Genomic DNA, 22,432 nt, shown 5'->3' on the forward strand with positions numbered 1-22,432 from the left:
CAAACCTTGACATTCTAGCTACAGAGAACATGCTTTTAACCACTATCTTTTATATTGTCTGTTATAAAAGTTCAGCTCATATAACTTACAAAAAGTTGAGAATATTGAGAAAGAGGTACCTGTGTTCTGTCTTCTCAGAAGTATTTTTTGTTGGCAGGAGTATCATGGTGAAAACAATTTTGAGTTTACTAAAGGTTCTGTTGCTCAGTTAGTCTTTTTAAAATATGCCCTGTTCAGGAAGTGGTATCTGTGTGCTTCCCCATTTGGCTTGCTAATTTACTGCTCCTCTTCCAGCAGAGTCTCCTTTAACTGGATTTGAGGCATTCTTAATGTGTTCTAATCAATAGGAAGTGTTTTGAGCCAGATGTGATTTTCATACTAAAAACTTAACCATCTCTACTCTTAAAAGAATTGGAAGTATAAATTTCAAGGTTAACTGAAGCCAAGACTTGTCACCTCATATTTCAGCTTTGTCTATTAGACTATCTTGTCATCAGAATTCAAGAATATGCTTCTATGACCGAATTATCCTCTTACAGCATCCTAACTACATCAGTTATCCCTGTAGTTTTTTTCTTCATTATCTTTATTGTTTTCCTGTATTGATTTTCTTATTCCTGTTGTAAATCCTATTTCTTGATCCTTTTACTTTTAGCCTAGCTTTCAGTATCTTTTCCACTTTAATGCGTTGCTGTGTTAACTATGTTATATTTTATATTGGTTGGTAGAGTAGACAGTCTTAATAAAAAGATTTCTGGAATACAGATCTCTAGCCCTGGTGTCATGCTTATCATTCAGTAGTACCACATTAAACAAGGGATAACAATGCATACAAATTAAAGACAGGTACTGAGAGGTATTCTGTTAAGAGGCATGGTTGGCTTCATCATGTTGTAAAGAGGCAAGAAAGTAAATGAGACAGTAAGCTTCTTAAATAGTAGTTGCTAAAATTAGGTGTAAGGGGGGGAAAAAGCCAAGGGAAAAGAAAAGGAAACAGTGGTAGAAAGAAACAAAAGAGGTATGTGGTAGGAAGCAAGGTAAAGTCAATAGTAATTGTCTCTGGCTGACTAATATTTCCATAATGTTTCAGATAGAAGTTTATATTTGCACTCCTAGAAGTAAGGCTGTTAGTAATGGTGTGCTTTGACCAGGTCTTCGTGATGTAATGGAAGAAAACTAACATTCACATATGAAAATATACTTTAACTCTCTTTATAAAAAAACCAATAATCAGCCCTTCGCCCAGCATGAATCATTTCGTTGACTTAGAGGCTACTGCAAGAATCCTCTGATGCTCTGATCAATGTGCTTAGTTATACAGGTTGGCACAGCCCTTTCAGGCACTCAGCAAGGATTTCCATTGCCATGGTATGGCAGCCACCTATATTTTATTTTTAAAATTTTTTTTAATGTTTTACTTATTTTTGATACAGAGAGAGACAGAGCATGAGAGGGGGAGGGGCAGAGAGAGAAGGAGACACAGAACCGGAAGCAGGCTCCAGGCTCTGAGCTAGCTGTCAGCACAGAGCCTGACACGGGACTCGAACTCACGAACGTGAGATCTGACCTGAGCCGAAGCCGGAGGCTTAACTGACTGAGCCACCCAGGCGCCCCCAGCCACCTATATTTTAATACTCATATAGAGTTACCAACAAGGTTTTGATATTGATAATCCTGCATGACTTTGTCCTGGAAATTTATTGCTGCTGCAATAGAGAATAATACATTTATTGAATATCTGCTCAGCTCACTAGTTTTCATTGCTTATGTATTTTTTGAAGTTGTAACACTACTTCTCTAATTTATTACATATATATTATTTCTTAAAGTTGTATTTGATAGAGTTTGAAGTAGTATAACAGTTGTTTTAAGTTCAGTTTTCTGAGTGCAGTAGACATATTTCCTTTTTATTTTATTTTATTATTTTATTATTTTTTTTAGTAATCTCTACACCCAACATGAGGCTCGAACTCATGACTCCTACATCAAGAGTTGCTTCTTGTTCTTCTTTTTTATTTTAAGGTTTGTTTGTGTATTTTGAGAGAGAGAGAGAATGAGCAGGGGAGGGACAGAGAAAGAGGGAGAGAGAATCCCTAGTGGGCTCTGTGCTGTCATTGCAGAGCCCCATGTGGGGCTTGCTTGATCTCATGACTGTGAGATTGTGACCTGAGCTAAAATCAAGAGGCAGATGCTTAACCTACTAAGCCACCCAGGCACCCCAAGAGTTGCATGCTCTTTTGACTGAGCTACCCAAGCGCCTTATATTTCCTTTTTAAACCATTCTGTTCTGGTTTTCTTAATATTAGATTCTTTCTACCTATTTGGTCAGTCGTGTATCAGCCTTCTGTATTTTCCTTTAGATATCAGTGGGCCTCAGGTTTTCATTTATTTCTGCACGCTCCTCTTTGTATACTCTCCTCAGATGATGCCATGCACATCTAAGGCTTCAGACGTCATCTGGATGCTGGTGTTTCCCACATCCGTAGCTCCAGTCCACATTTTTATCCCCAAGCCTTGGGCCCGGATGCTGATTCATTTTAGACATCTTATTTTCTCAACCTTGCCAGACTTATTTTTGGAAAGCATACTCTCTTTCCCTTTTCTAATGACACCATTATATACATCTTTTTTCCCCCTAAAATGCTTATTTATTTTTGAGAGAGAGATGTGAAGAGAGAGAATCCCAAGCCAGCTCCACACTGTCAGTGCAGAGCCCAATGCAGGGCTCAAACCCATGAACTTTGAGATCATGACCTGAGCCGCAATCAGGAGTTGGACACTTAAGCAACTGAGCCATCCAGGCATTCCAATTACATATGTCTTTTAAGTGGCCTGGACTTTGACAGGGAACATTCACTCTCACTCGATTGATAAGACCTGGGGAAAAAAAGTGCGCATAATTCTGAGACTGTTAACCTTAAATAAAACATGTGGTAACTTAAATAAAGATGAGTTTATTCAGGAATAGCAAGGGAATTGAAGTTCAGGACAAGCAAACTATGATGAACCATAGGTAAGTCTGAGGAAGGCAGACTTACTAGGCTTTGGGAGGAAATTAAGGAGGGGTGCTCTGAACAGAAATGTATTAGAGAAGAACAAGAGTTCAGGATAGTGGTGGTCTCTCACTGGCTGAAGTGGTGAGCAGTTTGCTACCGCTGAGGCCTGTGGAAACCTTCCTCCTTCCTGCTCTCATGTAAGCTGAGAGGAATGCTGTGTGCAGGAGAACTCTGCCTTCCTGGCTTCCCAACTGCATTCTAAATCAGATTTCCTTGATTCATTTTCACATTCCCCCCCCCCCTCAATTAAGATGTTTCCCAGAAAGCATCACTGATCGAGCATCAGGTCATTCATTTTGACTGAAATGTGTTTTTTCTATTTGTGTCAGTTGGTGCTTGGAAGGACCCCCTCTAGGAGTCATGTCCCATTTGGGGGTGGTGGGTGGGGAACAGTGGAAAGCACGGATGCCACATTTGAGTAACAGGGCAAATAGGAGGGGCTCTCAGGCATTTCCCATGCATAAAATCATATCTTATTGAACTGATAAACACTGGAGATCATCTCAAGGCGTTGAACTAATGTTCTTTTGGCTACATTATTTTCATGACCTTCAGAAACAGCAGGAAAGACAACTCAAAAAAGGGTTTGTGGATACCATGCCTGTATTTCTCATTGTCCCCAGAGCTGTTCGAAATCTCCCTTGGTCCTGGTGCCGCCACCAAATCTCCTAGTGCTGACTAGGAAATTCCAGGTTGGCTGGTCAACTTCCTTTTTAAGCCAAGTGGGTTGCTCAATGATCTTATGTAACTGAGTTTTAACTTCCCCTGGAGTGTTAATCCAGGTGCAGCAGGTGGTGTTGGCCACAGTGCAGACACCTCCTTGCTCAGTTAAGATCTGTCCTATTATCAACTTTGTTCAGAGTCTAAGACACTTTTTTGGGCAGGTATTGTCTTGGCTACTGATTCTGCAGTATCTTCAAGAATTAAGGAGAGATTTCTTGATAATATATTCCTGTTCACATTTACTCCTAACCAGGGACGTATGTCCCTGCTAACGAAAGTGAACCCTGAATCATAAAACCTCCTGGTATGTCCTTTCTGATTTGACAAGTAAGGGGATTTGACCAAGGAAGGTGTTGATTTGGTTTGTGGAAAGTTAGGGGTAATTTAAGAGCTCTTGCTTTGCTGTATGCTAACTATATAGGCCCAAGGTGAATGATAACCACCCCAGATAAACATAAATCCTATTGGGCCAGGAATCACTCTTGCCAAGGTGGCACTGTTAATAGACAGATAAGAGTTTTTAACGACAAATCCAACAGTCTGAAAGACAAAAGTTGCCCCTCCTTAACACAGGCCTGGGAGAAATGGATGAAGATGTTATCTTTCCAGGCGATTAAAGAGGTAAAGAAAGAAAGGCAAAGACAAAAGTGTCATGTTTGAAATGAAGTCTTGATTACGTATCAGGGGAGTAGGCAGTCAATCTCAGCTACTTTTTTTTTTTCCTAATCATTTGATTTGGAGGTCTGTATCTGTGCAGGGACAGATGCTAGGTGGAGCCTTTTTCATCTGTGAGATACATATTCAAGGTTTAAGTCCCTGAAGTTTGGCTGCCATCTGGGTAGTGAGGAGGACCTGGTATAGTCCCTTCCAAGTAGATTTCCGGTGGGAGAAAATTGGAAATACTGCTTTGGAGAGTTGTAGCCAGATTTTTGAGGAAACTAGAATTCGGGATCCAGTTTAATTTATAAGTATATAACAAATTCAAGGACAATTAACAGGATTAGAATCTGATATAAACAAAGGGGTAAAGTACCCTCATTTTTTATAGTAAAACTAATATTTTTGCATTAAATGTTGCCTGATTATTTACATTAGTGCAACAAGAATAGTGATTAGCCATCTAAGCTCTTTTTAAGACTGCTTTGTGGAATTTTATAAGCAAGCTACCAGGTTGATTTTTCCTTTAAAGGGCTTTATTGGCTCTGTAAAGTCAAACTGTATTCTTTAAAAGTCTAGTTCTATCTGAATCTATGCACATTTCTCAAATACGATAGTTCATTCAAAGCCTTGGTAATATAACCAGTGTTTCTCTGTCTTGATATAGAGAGAAAAGATTCTTACTGAATTTATGCAAATTATTGTCATGAAAATAATACTGCTCACTGAGAGCTTCCAAATTCTGGAGGGATTACATAGAGAGAAAAAGTAAATGCTTTATCTTTATTCATAAAGGTGTATCCTACCAAATTATTGATAGCATAAGAGAGAAAAAGGTTTCCTAAAGTGTGGAAAAGCAAAACATTAGAGAACCAGTAATGTTTTAAACAAGAAGCTGTAAAAATTATAATAATCCTCCTCAGTGTATTTAGTCCCATGTTTTTAATTCTTGTTCTGCTTGAATTCTGTTTTGCCACTAGTTCTGGAAATTCTTACCCAGTTCAGTTTTATTATCTAAAACTTATCAGAAAAGCCCTTTCCTGAAGCTCCTTGAAGATGAAGTGCTTTTGCAGAAAACACTTGTGTAAGCATCAGAGTAAAACAGTAACTGTCTGTAAATGACCAAAACACTTAAAAGTGGCCATAGTTAAAAACCTGATGAGAGTTCAGTATAATGCAGTTGACAAGGAAATTTGGTTAATTTTGTGACTTACACTTTATGATAGTAACTAGAATTACAATGTTAATGTGAGTAAAGTGGGGGGAATGTGATAAAAAGGACATATAAGATCCTTAGAAAATTCAGGGCACCTGGATGGCTCAGTTGGTTAAGCATCCAACTTCAGCTTAGCTCATGAACTGATGTGGGTTCGAGCCCTGCATCGGGCTCAGTGCTGACCACTCAGAGCCTGCTTCAGATGTGTCTCCCTTTCTCTGTCTCTGCCCCTTCCCCGTTCATGGTCTCTCTCTCTCTCCCTCCCCCCCCCCTCTCTCAAATAAATAAATAAATGTTAAAAAAATTCTTTCAAAGATCTTTAAAAAATTCATACAATTATTGGGACACATTAATAACACTTCCACACAAATATATTCTAAGAAGGTTTAGTTAGCATCACCTATTAACTGTACTTCCCATGTAATTTAACATACCAATAAGTCTAATTAATCAGTTTAACATATCCTTCTTTATAAGGAGAATAAATCCTTTGATATGGTTTAGGGGCCCTCTGTAAATACCTAAAGTTAGTTCAAGGTTCAGAATACTTCCTTTTGAATTTGATTTTTTGGGAAGTTTGTCACAAGATTTTGGGGCACCTGGGTAGTTCATTTGGTTAAGTGCCCGACTTTGACTCAGGTCATGAATTTGCCATTCGTGAGTTCGAGCCCCCCGTATCAGGCTCTGTGCTGCCAGCTAGGAGCCTGGAACCTCCTTTGGCTTCTGTGTCTTCCTCCCTCCCTTCCTCTCTCTCTCTCTCTCTCTCTCTCTTTCTCTCTCTCTCTGCCCCTCCCCTACTTGTGCTCTGTCTCTCTCAAAAATAAACACTTTTTTTTAAAAAATCAACATATTTGGACACTTGGTCAAAGAGGATATGTCACTGAAACAGTACTTTAGGTATCCATTTAAACAAAGTGACAAAGACTGCAGGAAAATACAGAAAGTTAAACAGTTGTAAAAAGCGTTAGCTACTTTAATATTGAAAAGATGGCTTTTTTTTTTTTATGTAAGTAATCAAAGACTTGATGAAGGCAAAACATACAAGCTTTGTTTTTCTAGGCAGATTACATTAAAAGTAAAGAAAAACCTTTGTTTACAATTTGTTAAAAAGCAGATCAATAATGTAAGAAAACATTTATTTTAAGTTTATTTATTTATTTTGGGTGAGAGCGTGAGTATGGGAAGGGCAGAGAGAGAGGGGGAGAGAGAGAGAATCCCAAGCAGGCTCTGCACTGCCAACACAGAACCTGACATAGGGCTCAAACCCACAAAACGGTGAGATCATGACCTGATCGGAAAGCAAGAGTCAGACACTTAACTGACTGAGCCATCCAGGTTCCCTGAAAACATTGTTCATTTGATAGGAAACAAAAATCCAAATTCCAAATTTGTGCCACTGTACTTTTGAAATTAAAACTCATTTTTAAATAAATTTATTTTAATCTCAAACAGCCTGACCACACATTAAAATTTCTTTTAATCCAAAGATTCCTTTTCCATAAACCTACAACTCTCTTTTTTACATTCAGATTTTATCCTGTCTTCTCTCCTTTTAAATAACTAGCCTCATTTAGGATAAATTTTCCCTCAATAAAAATTTATTTATATTCCTTATATCTTTTTTTACCAAAAGCCCCCATCATAATTTTTTTGCATATGGAGTGGTTTCCTTTATTATTTCTAGTAGTTTTAAGCACATATATTAATTAGAATTCTTAACCCTTAGCAACTTTAATTAAGAAATAAAAAATTATGAACTGGCCTTTACATTAGCATTCTGTGAATTGGCAGATTTATAAATTCTTTTTATTATTGCTGAAAACAGTTTTTTCATAGAAAATTTTTAAGCATGGCTAAAACATGTTTACTATTAGACTTAAACATCTTTAGTTCCTCTGTAAAAGGAAGCAAAAAACCCCCTATGTTCAGTAATTTGTGTTTCAGTATTTTATCTTATTTGGAAGTGATCTGGATAGTTCATGAATTGAATTTAACTCCTCACTTAATTTAGCAAAACTTTAAGGTTTCAGATTACCAAAAAGACTTGGGGAAATTATTTGAAAAAAGTTCACCTAAAACCTTTTTATCCTACTTACATCTATTTAGCTTACTTGCTCTTAACAATTATGTTTAGATCTCCTGCAAAAACTTCATGAGATATTAGACAAAATCTTCCCAAAGTATTATTCTTGCTGACAAATTTTGTAACAGATAACATGAACTTACTTGATTACTAAAACCGGGTGGAATAAAAGTTGTATGTTTACATTATATTAAATGCTGGTAACTATTTTAATTAAACCAAACTTAAGCTAGCTTTTATTTGCCGAACTCAAGGGAACCTGAAAAGCAGTTAGGTTACTTTCTATTTTGTTTTTGAGAAGTTCTGTAAATACTTAATTCACATTTGAGTCAGTTAAATAGAATTACAAATTAATTTTAGTAATACTGTTGGAGGAAAACAATACTACATATATACATCACACGCATATAGACACACTTAAACATACAGACAGACATAAACAGAGACCTTGTGGCTTCCATTTTACTCATTGTAAAAGTTGGATCTAACTTTTGTGGGAGACGGAATTAGTTAAGGCTACCTGCACAGATAGCTAATGCTAAGTTTTAAAGGACCTTTCCCCCTTTTGTTTTTCTTCTGATACGAATTACTTCCCGGAAGTTTATGCTTTACCATTTACATCTCAGAGAGACAAAGAAGAATGCAAGTTATAGACCTTTAAAGACTAGTAGGGGAGTTTTGGGGATTGGCAAAAAGAAATGGGTTAACTTTGAATTGTCTCTAGAGTTTCATTTCTAGTTTCTCACAAAGATTTGCAAGATAAGGTTTGTTGCTCTCAGTTCCTCAAGAAAATTGAGTTGCAACTTAAATGACCTTACAGCTTGTTCCACTGATCCAACTACATTATCCTCAATGAGCATAGGGAGGAGTGCCTTAACAAAATTTTGTCAGGCCCTGCCCAGGGCCTCTCATCTTATTTTCTGCCTTTCTATGTTTCCAATTATCTTTGGGATTAATCCAGTTATTAAAAAATGTTTGAGAATTTTCTCTGAGTTCAAAAAACTATTGAACTATAGCTCTTAGTTTGGCCTTTAGTGTGGCCTTGACCAAGGAGTGAAAGGTACTTGAAGAGAATCACCTGTATTCTCAGGTGGTGTTATTTGAAAAACTAATTTAATAGTCTCTTCACAATTCAGACCGAGGATTTCTAGAATGAGTACTCAGAAGAAGAAAGAGGGGAGCAGTAGGCGTACTATGTCAGTCTGAAAGCCTTTTGTTTCTGGTACCTCTTATATATCTTTACTTCTTCATTAGCCTTTTACAACTAATCTTTCAATGAAGCTATTTTGGAATTTTGACATTTGGAAGCTTCTGCATACCAATAAAAATAGGTGTTCCTTTCTGTTTGATTTGGGACTCCTTGTTTTCAAGTCACTTCTTAAATTATCCTGCCTAACTGGAACATTTTTCATAATGGCCATTGTGATACTGGGTTGTCTTTAGTAAGATTTTTTGTAGATATTTTACAGCTTCTGAAACCATAGTTTTTAAACATAAAAAAGATAGGTATGCCAGAAGGTGGCCTGCTTAACTCTTTTGATTTTACGGCTCCCATTACTCAAAGTAGTACAGAAAACAAAAGGGAACTCAACACCAGGAAGGGTAGTGCTTTCACAAAAGCAGATAAAGCCAGAGAGCTGAACCAATGAGACTAAATTCAAATCTGAGAGGAAACCCACTGAATGAAAAGAAAACGGCTCACAGAAATGGGACAAAGGGCTCAGGGAGGACCCACAGACAATCTTAATTCCCCAGGGGTTCTGCACCTTCTGATCCCACTTCCTGACACTGTGTGATATCAACCTGAAGGGAAACAAATGGTAATTTAATTAAATAAAGATGAGTTTATTCAGGAATAATGTGGTAGGGACCCCTTCCTAAGGAGAGAGGGCTTCAAGGTCACCTAGGTGTGCACCTGGGTGCCTTCATCCTCCATGACCTTGTAAACTGAAACAACTTAATCAGACTGCATATTTATGTGTGTTACCATATATGGGAGACAAAGAAATAGAAAATGTATTAAACTGTGGGCCACTCAGTTCTTTGGGTCCAAACCCAACTGAACGGTGCCAGCATGAATAAAAGTTGCTTCCTGGAAAGAAAATCCTTGGCGTCACAACTCTCTATGCGAGAATCCTGCTACAGTTAACAGTGGCATTGCCATTCAGGACAAGCAGACTATGGCAAACCATAGGTAAGTCTGAAGAGACAGAGGGAGGCTAACTTTTATTAGGTTCTGGGAGGACATGGAGCAAGTCATTTTGAAAATAAACTTCATTGGACAGGAGCAAGAGCTCAAGGTTGTGGTGCTTTCTCACTGACAGCAAGTGGTGGGCAGTTTGCTGTTATTGAGGCATGTTGAAATCTTCCTCCTTCCTGCTGCTCATGTAAGTTGAGAGGAGTGCTACGTGCCCAAGAACTTTCCTTTCATGGCTTCCCAACTCCATTTTAAATCAGGTTTCCTTTATTCATTTTCACAGCTCCTTTTGATGGTTTTTTAAAATATATTTTCTCTTTGTGGAGCTAATTGGGGCATAAGGAGATCAAATGGCCACACATGCCCTTGGCCTCATTGGCACTACCTAGAGTCAACTGAGCCAGTGGGACTAGACGGAAGATTTGTCATTATATTTGTTCATAAGCTATACTTAATTATTTCATGTCATATCTACTCTGTTTTCAAAACTAGCACCATATAGTCTCATTACCAGTTTTATCAGCTATCTCCCTTCCCCCAAGAACTTTGTGTTCTCTCTCTTAACAATGGAAGCCTTTTCCTGCACTTAGAACAGGCTAACACCTACACCGTGGGTTCCACTGCCCTTGCCTCTTCAGAGGCTTTACTCCAGTGTTAGCCTGTGTCTTTTTTTATCATCAGTGTTGTCTTCTCTACTTGATTATTTCCATTGGTAAATTATTTGCCATAATATCTGTCACTTATCTTTAATTTTTTTTTAATGTTTTATTTATTTTTGATACAGAGAGAGACAGAGCATGAGAGGGGGAGGGGCAGAGAGAAGGAGACAGAACCAGAAGCAGGCTCCAGGCTCTGAGCTAGCTGTCAGCACAGAGCCTGACGTGGGGCTCAAACCCACGAACGTGAGATCTGACCTGAGCCGAAGTTGGAGGCTTAACCGACTGAGCCACCCAGGCGCCCCTGTCACTTATCTTTAAAAAAGCATAATGGATTTATTTATCTACTGTAATTCACCTTTACTATTTTATTTTTTCTCTGCTGCATAATACTCTTGGGAAAAGTTGTCTAATCATAGTTTCCACCCATTTTCTAATTCTTATTCTGTCTTCAGTTCTTTCTAACCAGACTTTGTTGCAACACTGTACTGAAACATTTCTTATTGAGGTCATCAGCCTCCATCTAGCCAGAAGTCAGTTGTCTGTTCTGTCTTCATCTTACTCATTTGATGTAGTCCACATGATCTTCATCTTTTAAAAAAAGGCTCGCTTTTTGTAGGCTTCCATATATAATATGAGCCTGTTTTTGAGCCAACCGCCTCCCCTGTACCCATTTCTTTGGGTTGCCTTTTCTTCCCCTGTCTGATCATTAAATGTTAGGGAGTGTTCCAAGTTTCTAGCCTTAATCCTTCTCTCTTGTCTGCTTTCTGGGAGCTCTCATTGGGTCCATGACTCCAGAATCATCTGTACATTGAGGATTTTCTAGTTCAGACCTCTCTCTGAGTTCTGAGGATGGCTAGCCAGCCATCTACAGACCTCTTCACTTGTTTATATAAATGGACATCTCAGATGTAAATCTGTAAAATGAAACCATTAACTCTTGTGTCTCTTTTTCTACTTAATTCTGCCATTCCCAAAGCCTTCTCCATCATGGTGAATGGCTTTCCTGTCCAATCATTTAAGTGTGTGTAGACAAGACAAAAACAAAAACAAACAAGAAAACCATTCTTCATTCTTTTTTTTTTTCATCTACTTCTAGCCCTTTGGCAAGTCCTGTGTGATCTTTTTACAGGATAATTGGCAGATTCAGTTAAAAAACTCAGATACTAGCCACCATCATCTGTTTCTACTGCAACAGCCTTCCGACTGGTCTTTTCCCTCCATTCTTGCTCTTCAATTTATACTTCACACAATAATTTAAATGAGATCAATTATTTCTACCATACTGTATGGTGCTTTAAATCCCTTCGGTTTTAGAAAGGTTTCTGTTAAACTTGGAATAGTACTAGTCTTTTCTCTGTGTGTTGCTTCAATTGTCTCTTTTTTCTCTCCGGTTTAGGATAAGATTGCTGAATGTACAACTTGTTTATACTGACTCCTCATGATGTAGATTAGTTCCTGCAAGTAGTAGATGTGAAGTAAATATAGAGTGGGGAACAGACTATTGTTACAAAACTCTTAACTTTAATATATTTAGATTATGTAAGTTTATTTTTCTGTGTTAATGGAAATTAGTTACATTCAAAGTGGAATTAAAACGTGTAATGTCCAGTTTATAACCTGTCATCCCCTTACTTAGCTCAATCACTGTTACTCTGTAGTATATGATTTGATCCACTATACCTTCTTCTTAGGCCCTTCAAACAACTCTGTAAGATACACCAACAAATATTAATGTCTCTAGCCCAATTGCCACAGATGTTAAGTGACACGTGTAAAATGCCAGTAGGTGAACCAGAATCTAGGTCTTCTGGTTCATAACCCAGAGGACTTTATTGATGATAGGCCTTAGGTGTGTGGTGTGTGTGTGTGGTATGTGTGGTAGTGGTGTAGAAGAATTACAGTAACCTTTAGTACCAGCTGCTTTTTTATTTCCCAGATTCCCTCCCAAAACATTTTTTTTAGGGTTTATTTATTTTGAGATGGAGGCAGAGAGAGAGAGACAGGAAGAGAGAATCCCCAGTAGGCTCTGCACTGACAGCACTGAATGCAGAGCCTGAAGTAAGGGCTTGAACCCACAAACCACGAGATCATGACCTGAGCTCATGTCAACAGTTGGACACTTAATTGACTGAACCACCTAGGCACCCCTTCAAGCAAGGGAATGTAGTCTTTTCTTTTTTCTAGTAAGATGATTGAAATACAAGATATAACAAACCTTTAAATATCTTTTTATAAAAGAAAGGACATTTAATTCAAAAAGCAGCAAGCACATAATCTCAGAACCCTTCAAAGTTTAGTCCTTTAACACACATTTTGTTCTGTGGAAAACCTTACTATATTGATTCCTCTGTCCCTCAATAAAACCGTGGACCAGTGTTAAGTGGTTTTAGCCAGGCGTAATTGGGGAGCATTGCTCTAGTCTGAAGAAACTGTGGATTCTAAATTATTATAATTTGCAAGGTTCTTCTCTCATATTGTCTTTGCCCAAGTCACAATTACTACGATCTTTTCATTCCTTTCTTTCCATTGAACTCTTCTCTCAAACCCTGGAGCTGTGTGGAAGCTTTCAGATGATGACTTTTGTCATCAGAAATCTAAAATGCTTTCTACCCTGTATGGACTGACCTTGTTACAGTTACTAATGAAAACATTCTCTGGAATCTTCTTGATACCTTTAGCCAAGTAAATAACTACTTTAAAATGTCTATGTTCATTTCTTATCATTTATTCTAACTGAATTGTCTTTGTTCTCTCTCTTCTACTCTCTGCCTGCCTCCACGTTGAGATTACTAGCTGAGCCACTGAAAACCAAGAGCCTCCCAGTCGCCTGCTGTTGTCCTGTCTTGCTCCTTTGTTGTTCTCTGGGGATGAGCTCTTGCCCAGAAAAAAATTTAGGTTAACGAAATTAATTATAAATTTATATTTATGATGATAAATTGAAAGTTGTATCATTCTGGTGTCTTTGCCTTCTTTGATATTTTTAAGCAGACTAAGGAAACATGTCATGTGTCACTGCTGCCTGTTTTCATACCCCCCACCAAAATACAAATGTGTATGTACTTTGCTTTAGCTCTTTAGGATATGTCTAGGTTTGATAGGATCAGCAGGGTTAAATTCAAGGAGGACCTGCTTGGTGAGGTAAAGGAAAGGCAAAACTGATGTTATCCAACTCTATCTTAACCTCTTCCCTCACATCTTTCTAATTCTACACTCCTGGCAGTAAATATTATGTCCTGTCATGCACCTTTTCTCTTATAGTGACAGTGGGTGCTAACAGTCAATAACAGTACCAGTTTCTCAAGCTGGAAGTAAATCCTAAAAATAAAATTTGAAAGAAAGGTCATTCGTAATTTCCTTTTGTGTGTGTGTGTGACTTGCAAATCTTTAATCAGTCCAAGTATAACAGACATTTTAGTGGAGAAGTTTTAGAGCTTGTGATAAATTCAATGCTTCATTGTTCTTTAGTAAATAAGAGTGAAAAATCAAAGACATTCTCTGATTATGTTAAGTAAGATGCTGTAAGTAAGTCAAATCCATAATCCCCCATTTTGGGAGGGAAAACATCATAAGTAAAGGTCAGGGAAATGTTTAATTCCAATATAAAACCCATCTAACTGTCATAGCACTTTTAGTCTCTGGCAGTCTACAAGATGGTATAAGGTAGTATGATAAAAAATAAACATTTTGGAAAAGTGAAAATTCTTAATCCAGTCTTGAGCTGTCTACTTGAAATATTCTTTTAAAGCTCTGTACATGTTTTTCAGTGATTTAAATTCTGTTCATTTGGTATAATGCATAAAAATCTGTTTGATAGGGTCTTATGAATTGCATTCTAAAGTGTAATGAATGAATAAGTTTTAAGTAAAACAGATATTTTGTTTTGTGAGTAGTGAAACTTTTCACTGAAATTTGTTTCTTCTCGCTAGGTTTAAGTGGAAACCCTGCAGATATAGAGAGAAGAGAAGCAGTGTTTGGAAAGAATTTTATACCTCCTAAAAAGCCAAAAACCTTTCTTCAGTTAGTATGGGAAGCATTACAAGATGTCACTTTAATTATATTAGAAATTGCAGCCATAGTATCATTGGGCCTTTCTTTTTATCAACCTCCGGAAGGGGATAATGCACGTAAGTAAACTGGGGTAGAAAAAAAAAGACTTTCATGTGTGATGTTAATAAATTCAATACATTTGCTTAATTAAAATATAATAGTAATAGCATTTATTGACTGTGCCAGACAACATTCTAGTAGTGCTTTTAGTTCTTAAAATATACCATGTCACATCATTTTACAGTAGCCCTATGAGTGTCACCTCCACGTGAGATACAGAGGTTAAATAACCTGCCAGTGTGTTCCTACCACATATCGGCAAGGACCTAAGCCACATATACCATGTGGTTTGTGCTGTCATGGGTTTTGAGGTGTTTGAACATTATATTAAAATAATTATAGTTTTTATTTTGTGGGGTTTTTATAGTTTTTTGGAAACCAATATGAAAAAATTCTGTTCTCTTCCCTGATTATTTTTCAAGTTTTTTTAAATATAATTTATTGTCAAATTGGTTTCCATACAACACCCAGTGGTCATCCCAACATGTGCCCTCCTCAGTGCCCATTATCCACTTTCCTTCTGCCCCACCCCCCATCAACCCTCAGTTTGTTCTCAGTATTTAAGAGTCGCTTATGGTTTGCCTCCTTCCCTCTCTGTAACTGTTTTTTCAGGTTCTTAAATTTGTGTTATTATATGCACACATATTATATATGATTTGGATAATTGCTTTGCCATTCTAGAAATGTTTATACTACATTTAATCTTGACTAAAGGAAAAGTACATCGTACAGTGGTAGATCTGCTTTAACTTGTAGCTACTATGGTTTTGTCTTTCTCCTGCCTTTCTGTGTTATTCATTTCTTAAAATTTCTTATTCTCTTTTTAATTTTTTTAAATTGATATTCCTTGACAGTACATTCTATAACTGCTAAGAAGTCTAGCTTGGGTTTTGGTCACTATATTTAAATACCTATGGAGTGAACCAGTAGTATTTTATGTATCAGAAGAGTGACATACCAATATTTTTATTTGTAAAAACTTTATTTTTAGGCCTTTCAAGTTTTGAAGAGTTAAGTAAATATTTGCTAACTCTAAAAGTTGGCTTAAGTAATAATTTACAGTAATGCCAATAAAGGTATGCCTGGAGCTCATGTGAGAGTTGTTTTGTTTTTTGTTTGTTTAGAAAGTAGGTTACAGAATAAGTCAGTTTATCTGAGAGTAGAGTTTTTCAGTAACAGCTCTGTTTACATTATACACCAGACCATTCTTTCTTACCCTGCACTGTACCACTCTCCAGTTGAGACCACCAGAACTTTCCTAGACATTGCCAAATTTCTGATAGGGGGCAAAATTGCCTATGGTTGAGAATCACTGGCCTAAAGAAGAAAAAATTTAGGTAATATTCTTGTCAACATTGAGCCAGATTATTTTTTAAATTTTTATTTATTTTTATTATATAAATAATACATATTATTCCATAGAAAGATTAGGAGGAAAAAATGACAATTCATAGGAAATAATATTCACCAAAAATCTTACTTCTTAGAGATTACTGCTGTATCGTTTTGATACATATTCTCCCAGATTTTAAAATGTTTTATATGTCTGTGGGTGCTCATGTATGTGTGTATGTGCATAGGTGGGTAGGCAGGAGGGTGTGTAAATGCGTGCATATGAAATGTTTTACGTGAAAAGGGAAGGTCATACCATGTTCAGCAACATATAGGTAAATTCTGTAATGTTCAATTTACCCAGCTATCATTATAGACTGTTGGGGATTGGTATTCTAGAATCCAGTAAGTTAGCAGATTATGAAATTTTTTTTTTACTTTTAGCAGTTTTTTCCCCACAATAAGACTAACAAAAAATATTTTCATCAGGAATGGATTTTGTTACTAACAAGGACAGATCTTTTTGGAATTTGTACTGCTTCATTTGTAGGATGTAGTGACAGGCCCTTTCCCAAATTTGCTTAAGGAGAAAACTGGCATTAGATCCAACTGGGAAGATACTCCAAAATTGTCAGTGTCATAAGACACTTTAAAAAGAGTCAAAATCTGCTAGAAGGTGTTAATAAAACATACAAAGATATTTTTGCTCCATGTTGGAATGTTAGTATTTGCATTTTTTTAAACATTTATTAGTGTATTCCATGTGTCTTTTCATCATGTATATTTTAACACTAAGTAGTAAATCTGTAGTCATAGAAATTTTTTTAATGTTTTATTTATTTTTGACACAGAGACAGAGCATGAGCTGGGGAGGGGCAGAGAGAGAGAGAGAGAGAGAGAGAGAGAGGGAGACACAGAATCCAAAGCAAGTTCCAGGCTCTGAGCTGTCATATGAGCACAGAGCCCAATGTGGGGCTTGAACTCACGAATCTGTGAGATCATGACCTAAGCTGAAGTTGGATACCTAACTAACTGAGCCACCCAGGTGCCCCTATAGAAATCTAAATTATCACAATTTCTTATTAGTACCGATGGTGTAAAAATAAGCATTATAGCTCATACACATCTTTAGTTACTAGTGTAATACCAAGTTCTCAAACCTTTCGGTCTGAGGGCCTCTTTATACTCAAAGTATTACTAACTCCACAAAGAGATTTTGATTAAATGAGCTATATCTGTAGATATTTACTGTATTCTTAATTACAATTGAGAAATTTAAGAATATTTTATCAGTGCATTTAAAAGTTTTATTATAATAAGTATAATTGCTATAATTATTAATGAAATTTTAAATGAAATAATGAAAAGAGTATTAGTGTTCTTCATTTCCTTATGTCTCTTTAAGGTGTGGCATAATTGAAGCTAACTGGATTCTTATCTGCTTCTACATTTAGTGTCTTCTGTTAGCACTTGTAACAGTCTTTGGAAAATTCCACTACACATTCCTGAAATATAATGCAAATTACATCTTAGTATTATTACACAGTTTTGACCTTGGGGGAGCCTTCTGGGCAACACTTTTTGAGAACTGATTCTTTATATTGTTAATGTACATACTTGATGCACTATCCAAGAAATAGATCAAGTGGAGAATTTTAAGAATGGAATATTTGCCTTGTGGTAGAGAGCACAGACTGAATTTAGATTGTGCATCTCTCTCAGGTGAATATGATTACAAGGGAATACCTTTGGTGAAATAGATTTTATTATATTTATACTCTGACTTTACTGAAAGCATATATATATATACTTGGTAAAGTACAATTCTTTTGTAACTTTGATTTTTGCAATTATTTTTTCACTGCAACTACTCTAAAAATTTGTAGTGATCAGCAGCAGGAAAAGGATTTAATTTTTAAAAGTACTTTACTACCATCTAGTTGTAAATATGCACGTGAGATTTAAAGCTGAAAATTATATAATTGTCTCTTAATCTCTGTTGCATTGATCTTTAAGCTTTATTGGTTGTATACATTATCAGGAAGAAATATGAGCATATATCCAAAGGATGCATTTATGAATTATATATATTTAAAACTAGCTACATAATGTATGTATAATGTTTATAGTTTATGTTTACAAATGTGTAGAGTTTTAAGCATATGCAAAAATATAAATTGAAATATTAAAAAGATGAAATGAGGTTTTAAAATTTTGATGTTTAGTAACCATAAAATATCATTATTGATAGCATGCTTGAACATCTATTATTTTGTAATTTTGATTTAACCTTGATTTCCCTTGATTGAGGTCTGAGTTTGGTTTATTTCAGAACTTGGTTTTAATGTTTCTCACAGCTGAAAATAAACTTATGATATTTTGTAAATCCACATGCATGAAGTATACTCACTAATGATGAACATATATTCCTTCATGTGAATTTATAAATAACCAAAGTAAACTTAAAAAAAAAGCTTGCCTTTATTATATGTATATCCTTTTTATTTTATTCTATTATTTTTCAAATGCTAGTCTTGAGCCACTGAATTGATTTTAGACTCACAAACAGATTATAACTCCCAGTCCAAATAGCACTATTTCATTGTTCTTTCTTCAATATTTTTTACCTTAAATTTTAGAGTTTGGGGTTCTTCCCCCCCCCTCCCCGCCATTCTTCTGTAAACTGTATTGTGCCATAAAAGCCTTTTTTACTGATTTTAATCTTTCCCTGGAATGCTCTTCCTGGAATGCTCTAATGCAATTATATGGCTAGTTCCCTTTTATCATTTGGCTCCTAACTCAGAGGGACCTTCTGTGTTCACACAACCAGTTAGTCCCTTTCTTCATTTGATAGCTTATCACCATCCTTTATGTTCTTTACTATATCTGAAATTGATTGTGTTTTATTATGTGAAGTCTTCATACACTATCTGCACCTACCAATCTTGAGTGTGGATTTTGTGAGGAGAAGGAGCTTGGGTGTCTTGTTTACTGCTGTATCCTCAGATCCTAAAATAATGTCTGGCACATAGAATAGGTTCCTAAATAGTTGGATTAATGTTATGGAAACCAACTTTTGCTTGTACTCCTGTAAAAATTGATACAGTAAGTAAGCACGATTCATGGGTAGCATATAATACTTAAGTTCTCATGTATATTTTGTCTAACATATGTAATAATTGATAGCATTAACTGTTTGTCAGATGCAAAGGAATTCTTAGTCACTGCTCTACCTACTTTCCAAGTGTTCTCTCATTGAATCCTCAGGACTCTGGGGTAGGTGGTGTTGACAGATTAATAAGAATTTGCCTTAAAGCTGAGATTTAATCTTCCTCAGTGTTCTTACTCTTATCTAGTGCCTAGATTGCCTCCCTACCTGAGGGTGAGAATCTTCAGAGGAAGAGAATTTGAAATGGACATAGTTTGCATTCTTGTCATTATGGAATGCTTTGAGTCCAGTAAGGTGTTTAGAGTAAAATTAGCAAGGTATGTAAACATTATAATTAACTTATTGCTGTCTGTTCATAATCTTTTTTTGATAAGCATTTTCTTTCTTTCCATACAGTTTGTGGAGAAGTTTCTGTTGGAGAGGAAGAAGGTGAAGGTGAAACAGGTTGGATTGAAGGAGCTGCAATCCTCTTATCAGTAGTGTGTGTGGTGTTAGTAACAGCTTTCAATGACTGGAGTAAGGAAAAACAGTTTAGAGGTTTGCAGAGTCGAATTGAACAAGAACAGAAGTTCACAGTCATCAGGGGTGGTCAGGTCATTCAGATCCCTGTAGCTGACATTACTGTTGGAGACATTGCTCAGGTGAAATATGGTAAGTGAAAAAGAGCAATATTTCCTATGTTAGAGGCAGAGTTATTGTAATCTTGTTTACAGTGTACGTTACAATTGCTCTTTGTTTTAGGTGATCTTCTTCCTGCTGATGGCATACTAATTCAAGGCAATGATCTTAAAATTGATGAAAGCTCATTGACTGGTGAATCTGATCATGTGAAGAAATCTTTAGATAAAGATCCCTTACTTCTATCAGGTATGACTTCCTTTTGTAACATTAAAAAATTTTTTTTTGAAATGAGGAGAGGGGTGTCTACTTGGGAGGCTCTTGTAACAGTAACTGTGATAACCTGATGTGAGGTTAATGGGAAATGAAGGGGAAGGGACATTGGGAAAATGCACAAGCAGCCTTCTAAAATGCTGAATGAGGGGCACCTGAGTGGCTCAGTCGGTTAAGCATCTAACTTCAGCTCAGGCTATGATCTCTCAGTTCATGGGTTGGAGCCCTGCATCAGGCTCAGTGCTGACAACTAGCTCAGAGCCTAGAGCCTGCTTCAGATTCTGGGTCTCCCTCTCTCTCTGATCCTCCCCTGCTCGCCCTGTCTCTCTCTGTCTCTCAAAAATAAAGTTAAAAAAAATTTTTTTTTGAAATGCTGAATGAGAGGAAGCAAGAGTACCACAACTTGCCTTCAAAAGTATGCCAGTTCTTTTGTTTGATTTCCAATTTTTACTCTTAATTTTCTAGTATTTATAGAATTTACAAAATTGCCTATAAGACAGTTGTTTACATATGTATGTTAGATTGACTTATACTGTAATTTGGAGCCAGCAGAATATTGCCTGTTTGTCTTCTATTATCATTTTCAAATGTTAATGGAAAGCTAACAATACATTGTAAGGAGGTTTCTGGTCATTTAACTATGTAATAACGTGACAGCTCTAATTTTTCAGTTCTTTGTGAATTTTATATTTTGATTGATTGAACATGGTTTCACTGAAACCAGTCACTGTGACAAAAATCAGTTAAGGAGGGTTACAACTTCCGGATATATACTTAAGTTTACCTATTACCTTTTTAAGATTGGCAAGTATGTGCCTAAAAAGCTTATTGCAAAACATCCTACCACTAAAAATCAGAGTATTACACGTGTATGCTTTCACAGCACCATTATAAAAGGGTAGAGTTCCCAATTACAATAGGCTTCAGAAAAATCTTGGGATTTGTAGACCTTCAAAATCCTACTCTACTAAGAACATTCTGTTTGGCCTTTTCTTTACATGAGTGTACTTATAATTTATTTCAAATAGACGGGAATATCTTGGATATGTAAGTATGATGTATTTAAGTATAATGTATACTCATTTTACTTGTTCCTTGCTGTACCTATAAGAAACTATAATTATTAACCAAATAAAATCTATAGTTTTCCCAAGGAAGGGAAGCAGTCTAATCATACCATAACTATTTGGCAAATTGAGAAGGTATTCTCTTGCCATTTTGCCATATTCACTGCATGGACTTTTATATACATATAACTCATTTACAAAGTGCTTATTAGCTCTTCAGGTTGATGTCCTTTAATTGAACATTGGTCCTTTTTTATTTTAACAGAGATTGCTAGTAAGCTTTATGTAGACTCAGGCCCCTAACACACCAAGTATACCACAAGAACTCTAAATTTTCCATGGTTAAAGAAAAGACTGAAATAACTTTGCAGAGTCCTTATCGTAATGTGGGTGGGAAAATTTTTCTGCATTTATTTCCCTATTCCAAAAATGTACCAAAAAACATAAATTGCATTTATTTTTAAGTTTATTCTCATGATGCCATCGCTCACTGCTGTTCTTGGCTTTTTAAATTTAGATTTTTAAAAGCAGTTATTCAGTTAGCAGTGGGTATGTGACCAGAACAAAAACTGTTTACTTTGCCTGAGCACATTAACTGCCAACATTTGATTACCTGTGGTAAGGAGGAACAGAATATAAAAAATTGAAATCTGCCAAAAGCCAGAATTGTTAAAAGAAAAATTGTCTTTAACATGTAGAAGTTGCTTGTTAAGTACTGTTTCTCTATCTTGAACTTCATTTCTTGTTTCCCTTGCCTTTTCACTGACAGAGAAGATAGTAACTAGTGAAATATTTAGAGCATAGATTTTTAAAAGCAAGAAAACCAAAGTCCTAAAAAATTCACATTGGATAAGTTCTCCCAGTAATTAATAGACAAATAATAAGTTTATAACTTGTGGAATAAGTACATATGCTTTATGGCTTTATTTAACAAATAAACTTTGTGTATTGCCTTGATATATAAGATGGTGGTAGGGGCTACAGAACCTGTCCTCCATATGGTTAAACTAGGAGATCGAGTGAATACATGATAACTATAAAGAAGAATGTTGAGAGTTCAGAACAAGGAGTTGGTTTTGAAAGCTACTTAAAATGCACAAAAATATTACAATAGAGAGGTGGGAAGCCTTTTAATTAGTGAGAAAAGATACAGAGATGTGGATGTACAAGTTGGGGAATAGTAAGCAAACGTATTGGTATCATAATATGCCCTTTGTCTCCTGACAGGACTGTATTGAATCTTCATGTTGCCACTTAACAGTTGTGTAAGTTTGG

General features: G+C 36.2%; 1 protein-coding gene across 9 annotated transcripts in view; it reads left to right on the forward strand.

Annotated features, from left to right (window-relative positions):
* ATP2B1 (ATPase plasma membrane Ca2+ transporting 1) overlaps positions 1 to 22,432 on the forward strand; it is a 128,188-nt gene that overhangs the window by 59,866 nt on the left and 45,890 nt on the right. For all 9 annotated transcript variants that reach the window (XR_003914539.1, XR_003914540.1, XR_003914541.1 and 6 more), the window contains 3 exons: positions 14,518 to 14,715; positions 19,596 to 19,850; positions 19,941 to 20,066. Coding sequence is in view for 6 of the 9 variants with exons in the window: in XM_029954925.1 (XP_029810785.1) it covers positions 14,518 to 14,715; positions 19,596 to 19,850; positions 19,941 to 20,066 (579 nt within the window). In the remaining 3 variants the exon portion in view is untranslated. The remainder of the gene's footprint in view (positions 1 to 14,517; positions 14,716 to 19,595; positions 19,851 to 19,940; positions 20,067 to 22,432) is intronic.

The sequence above is a fragment of the Suricata suricatta genome, chromosome 10 (assembly GCF_006229205.1).
Source record: "Suricata suricatta isolate VVHF042 chromosome 10, meerkat_22Aug2017_6uvM2_HiC, whole genome shotgun sequence".
NCBI classification, from domain to species: domain Eukaryota; kingdom Metazoa; phylum Chordata; class Mammalia; order Carnivora; family Herpestidae; genus Suricata; species Suricata suricatta.